Source organism: Oncorhynchus keta, unplaced genomic scaffold (genome assembly GCF_023373465.1).
Source record: "Oncorhynchus keta strain PuntledgeMale-10-30-2019 unplaced genomic scaffold, Oket_V2 Un_contig_5336_pilon_pilon, whole genome shotgun sequence".
In the NCBI taxonomy this organism is placed as follows: domain Eukaryota; kingdom Metazoa; phylum Chordata; class Actinopteri; order Salmoniformes; family Salmonidae; genus Oncorhynchus; species Oncorhynchus keta.
The window spans coordinates 1-5,149 of NW_026288237.1; the positions used below are offsets into that span (position 1 = coordinate 1).

Here is a 5,149-nt window from a genome sequence, read left to right on the forward strand (position 1 = left end):
GCTAATGTAATGCCAAACATTTGTATAACGTGCTAATCGATCTGTGCTAATGCTGCTCAGCTAACGTTAGCTAAATTTACTTTGAATAAATATTGCTGGTCATTTAGGACTGTATTTATCCACAATACACGACTCTGAACTTGGTGATCATGATTTTGCCGTTGCTGTTCCTCTTCCTCAGTTGGAATGGCAGCCTCCTCCTCATCCTCCTCTGCCGGAGGGGTTAGTGGGAGCTCCGTGACTGGCTCTGGATTCAGCGCGTCTGAACTCCCCCCGCGTAAGGTCCTCTACACGTATCCCAAAGGAGCCGGGGAGATGATGGAAGGTAGGCTTTCTTTGACACAAGCCAATCACCAGTGGCTTTAGAATATAGGTTCAGAACGTTGCAAGACACAAGACCAGTGATGAGGATTCTTTTGGAGTTCTAGAAAACCTTGTCTGTTCTGTACATTCTACCTGCGACATTCTGAACATTGTTCTTGGCTCTGATTGCAATATTAATCGTGCTCATATCCAATATACAGTGATGTTGTGTGTTTCAGATGGATTAATGTTTGTGTGTGTGTGTGTGTGTGTGTGTGTGTGTGTGTGTGTGTGTGTGTGTGTGTGTGGTTAGCTACTGTACATGTGTGTGTGGTTCTGAATACTTGCCCCTTCTGTACATCTTCCCAGCCACGCTTCTCTTACAACTATTCTATCTGGCGTCAAGTGTAGCTTGTCTGGATTTTACTCACAAGATAAACAATGTGTCCCTGGAACTTTTCACTGTTCCCTTAATGACCTAGCTACCATGCGTCATAGTTGGCTCTTCCTCCAGGAGGACGTGCGCCGCTACCAGCGACAGTCAATGCTCTGCCCCAACGTCACCCCACAACGCGCATCGCCAGTGTGCCCCACTTCCCTCACACCCAAATCAATCTGGCTTCAAGTCAAGTGTAGTTAGTGATCCTTTGATCTGGAGTTGGTGACCCATGATCCTTTTGAATCATAGTTGGATCTTCATCCAACAGAGGACGTACAGGGGCACCAGCAAGCAGTCAGTGCTCTGCCAATGGGTCAGCCCACACAGTGCTCTGCCAATGGGTCAGCCCACACAGTGCTCTGCCAATGGGTCAGCCCACACAGTGCTCTGCCAATGGGTCAGCCCACACAGTGCTCTGCCAATGGGTCAGCCCACACAGTGCTCTGCCAATGGGTCAGCCCACACAGTGCTCTGCCAATGGGTCAGCCCACACAGTGCTCTGCCAATGGGTCAGCCCACACAGTGCTCTGCCAATGGGTCAGCCCACACAGTGCTCTGCCAATGGGTCAGCCCACACAGTGCTCTGCCAATGGGTCAGCCCACACAGTGCTCTGCCAATGGGTCAGCCCACACAGTGCTCTGCCAATGGGTCAGCCCACACAGTGCTCTGCCAATGGGTCAGCCCACACAGTGCTCTGCCAATGGGTCAGCCCACACAGTGCTCTGCCAATGGGTCAGCCCACAACTCCCACCACCAGTTTTGTCACATCACACAAGAGGATCTGCTTGTTTGAACCCGAAGGGCCATCTGGCTCCTTGCCCCTGCTTTGTGCATCCCAAATGACACCCTATTACCTACGTTGTGCACTAATTTTGACCAGAGCCTTATGTGCCAAAGTTGTACACTATATTAGGATAGGGTAAACCCCATCCTTTGTTACCTCATAGACCCCAAATCAAACATCGTGTTGTGATGAATGTCTTAGTTTGGATCATTGTGCTGGAAAGCACTGGGTGTTCAGAGGACTAATGGGCTCACTGTTAAGTGGGACAGCAGTGAAGCGGGTGGCCAGGGTTGGGGTTCTTTTCCACTTTGTTTTTGGGGCCTGTGCCATAGGGCGGCGCACAATTGGCCCAGCGTCATCCGGGTTAGGGGAGGGTTTGGCCCGGGGTAGGTCGTCCTTGTAAATAAGAATTTGTTCTTAACTGACTTGCCTAGTTAAATCAAATAAAAAAATATATTACAAAATTATTAATAAAAGGCACCCTATTCCCTATACCAGGGATCATCAACTAGATTCAGCCGCGGAATGATTTTTGTTTTTACTTGAGTGGATGGTCGGGGGCCTGAACATAATTAGAAATCATTTGTAGACTGCAAATTGACCGCAAGAAGACCAAAGATTGTTTTAGTCAAATATTATATCAAACCTTGCTTACTTGTATACTGTATATGATCAGATGTGTCTCTCTATTCTGCCCAGGAATACTTGGGAACAGATTTCGCAAAAAATGTAATCACTTGGAGCTGATGTTTTGATTCTTTTGGCCAACATTTAAAAAGGGGGACCGAATTCGGTCCGTGGGCCGCCAGTTGAAGAACCTAATCCTACCTTGTACACTAATATCATGTGGGCCATGGTCAACAGTAGGGCACTGTCTAGAGCCATGGTCAACAGTAGTGCACTGTCTAGGGCCATGGTCAACAGTAGTGCACTGTCTAGGACCATGGTCAACAGTAGTGCACTGTCTAGGGCCAATGTTCAACAGTAGTGCACTGTCTAGGGCCATGGTCAACATGTCTAGGGCCATGGTCAACAGTAGTGTACTGTTTAGGACCATGGTCAACAGTAGTGCACTGTCTAGGGCCATGGTCAACAGTAGTGCACTGTCTAGGGCCATGGTCAACATGTCTAGGGTCATGGTCAACAGTAGTGCACTGTCTAGGGTCCATGTTCAACAGTAGTGCACTGTCTAGGGCCATGGTCAACAGTAGTGCACTGTCTAGGGCCATGGTCAACAGTAGTGCACTGTCTAGGGCCATGGTCAACAGTAGTGTACTGTCTAGGGCCATGGTCAACAGTAGTGCACTGTCTAGGGCCATGGTCAACAGTAGTGCACTGTCTAGGGCCATGGTCAACAGTAGTGTACTGTCTAGGGCCATGGTCAACAGTAGTGTACTGTCTAGGGCCATGGTCAACAGTAGTGCACTGTCTAGGGCCATGGTCAACAGTAGTGCACTGTCTAGGGCCATGGTCAACAGTAGGGCACTGTCTAGGGTCATGGTCAACAGTAGTGCACTGTCTAGGGCCATGGTCAACAGTAGTGCACTGTCTAGGGTCATGGTCAACAGTAGTGCACTGTCTAGGGTCATGGTCAACAGTAGTGCACTGTCTAGGGTCATGGTCAACAGTAGTGCACTGTCTAGGGCCATGGTCAACAGTAGTGCACTGTCTAGGGCCATGGTCAACAGTAGTGCACTGTCTAGGGCCATGGTCAACAGTAGTGTACTGTCTAGGGCCATGGTCAACAGTAGTGTACTGTCTAGGGCCATGGTCAACAGTAGTGTATTGTTTAGGGCCATGGTTAACAGTAGTGTACTGTCTAGGGCCATGGTAACCATGTCTAGGGCCATGGTCAACAGTAGTGCACTGTTTAGGACCATGGTCAACAGTAGTGCACTGTTTAGGACCATGGTCAACAGTAGTGTACTGTCTAGGGCCATGGTAACCATGTCTAGGGCCATGGTCAACAGTAGTGCACTGTTTAGGACCATGGTCAACAGTAGTGCACTGTCTAGGGCCATGGTCAACAGTAGTGTACTGTCTAGGGCCATGGTCAACAGTAGTGCACTGTTTAGGACCATGGTCAACAGTAGTGCACTGTCTAGGGCCATGGTCAACAGTAGTGCACTGTTTAGGACCATGGTCAACAGTAGTGCACTGTCTAGGGCCATGGTCAACAGTAGTGCACTGTTTAGGACCATGGTCAACAGTAGTGCACTGTCTAGGGCCATGGTAACCATGTCTAGGGCCATGGTCAACAGTAGTGCACTATCTAGGGAACAGAGTGCCATTCGTGACATTGTGTGCTAGTTGATTATTTTGGCTCGTCTTTTTATTCTCCAGCAAACTGAACGGTGGCACATGTTGGCATAATGTGAGGAGTTATATCATGTTTTAGCCAACTCCTCTACTTACTTACTCAGTAATTACTGAGGATTGTGCTCGCCCGGAGGATTGGGTATTAAATAGTTTGTACCACAAAACCATATACTATAATACGGTATGTTACATAATAGATCTGTAGCCTAATAGTTTAGTGTGTGTGTGTAATAGTTTAGTGTGTGTGTGTGTGTGCGTGTGTTTCTCTGTGTGTGTCTGTTTCTGTGTGTGTCTGTTTCTATGTGTGTGCGTGTGTGCGTGCGTGCGTGCGTGCGTGCGCGTGCGTGCGTGTGTGTGTGCTGGTTTGGGTTGTGATCCAGAAGGCACGTTTCCATTCTTGTTGTTTTAACTATCTCAGGACTAACGTGTCTACTACCACTACAGTATCTTGTAACATGTGCTAGTTGAGGAAAGCCTAACAGTAGTTGATGTGATATTGTACATGAACTCTTGTGTCTTCAGACGGCTCAGACAGATTTCTGTGTGAGTCTGTGTTCAGCTACCAGGTGGCGTCAACACTGAAACAGGTGAAGCACGGTAAGTCCATCAGTCTCTTCATTCTATTATTTTATTGCAGTTGTCTTTTTTTATTATTATTATTTTTAATGCCTATAGTGGCATCTCAAATGGCACCCTAATTCCCTATATATAGTGGACTACTTTCAACCAGAGCCCTATGGGCCTGGTCAAAAGTAGCCCACTATATAGGGAATAGGGTGCTTTTTAGGACGCATTTGTTGTTTAGGGGAAAATAACTCTGGTAAGCGATACAAACGAATGCAATGCTTTGATCTAACAGCATATTTCACTGATCTGTTTGTTTTAGACCAACAGGTATCGAGAATGGAGAAACTGGCCAGTTTGGTTGAAGAGCTGGAAGCAGACGAGTGGCGTTACAAACCAATCGAACAGCTTTTGGGATTTACTCCAGTCTTAAAGTCCAAATAAAGACCTGCTCAGTAGCCGCTGGCTGGTCACCACTGGAGAAACGTGTTGACCCCAGAGCACTACTTTATTTCCAACACATTTGGGTTATTGTCATTTGTTGTGTCATTCCCACAGGGAAGGATGTTCCCTGCCTTGCTATTGGCCAATGTTTAGCTGAGGTCACTAACTGGAGGAAGGAACACCCTGATCCGAGAGAGATATTATTGTGACCTTAAAAAAAATCTTTATCACTGCAATGAATTATGAATTGAGTAATGAATCATGTTATAGTGAGGAAATTGATGCATTCATGTTT

At 47.2% G+C, this 5,149-nt stretch overlaps 2 protein-coding genes across 3 annotated transcripts; both read left to right on the forward strand.

Annotated features, from left to right (window-relative positions):
* The first annotated feature begins 153 nt into the window (after positions 1-153).
* Positions 154-5,149, forward strand: LOC127925224 (anaphase-promoting complex subunit 16-like). Its single transcript, XM_052510106.1, has 3 exons — positions 154-325; positions 4,369-4,443; positions 4,733-5,149. The coding sequence occupies exons 1-3, from the start codon at positions 187-189 to the stop codon at positions 4,852-4,854; spliced, it is 336 nt and encodes a 111-aa protein (XP_052366066.1). The 5' UTR covers positions 154-186; the 3' UTR covers positions 4,855-5,149.
* On the forward strand, positions 335-4,362 carry LOC127925223 (uncharacterized). Of its 2 annotated transcripts, none has more exons than XM_052510104.1 (2): positions 335-2,653; positions 2,796-4,362. In XM_052510104.1, the coding sequence occupies exons 1-2, from the start codon at positions 2,502-2,504 to the stop codon at positions 3,835-3,837; spliced, it is 1,194 nt and encodes a 397-aa protein (XP_052366064.1). In that variant the 5' UTR covers positions 335-2,501; the 3' UTR covers positions 3,838-4,362. The 2 variants fall into 2 exon arrangements, with proteins under 2 accessions (XP_052366064.1, XP_052366065.1); XM_052510105.1 differs by having other exon boundaries at positions 3,036-4,362.

Excerpts from the sequence above, each read along its gene's own strand:
- LOC127925223 (XM_052510104.1), top strand. The coding sequence starts at position 2,502 with ATGTTCAACAGTAGTGCACTGTCTAGGGCCATGGTCAACATGTCTAGG. Across the intron at positions 2,654-2,795 it reads TCTAGGGCCATGGTCAACAT|TAGTGTACTGTCTAGGGCCA; the intron begins GTCTAGGGTCAT and ends CATGGTCAACAG.
- LOC127925224 (XM_052510106.1), top strand. The coding sequence starts at position 187 with ATGGCAGCCTCCTCCTCATCCTCCTCTGCCGGAGGGGTTAGTGGGAGC. Across the intron at positions 326-4,368 it reads AGCCGGGGAGATGATGGAAG|ACGGCTCAGACAGATTTCTG; the intron begins GTAGGCTTTCTT and ends TTGTGTCTTCAG. Across the intron at positions 4,444-4,732 it reads ACTGAAACAGGTGAAGCACG|ACCAACAGGTATCGAGAATG; the intron begins GTAAGTCCATCA and ends TGTTTGTTTTAG.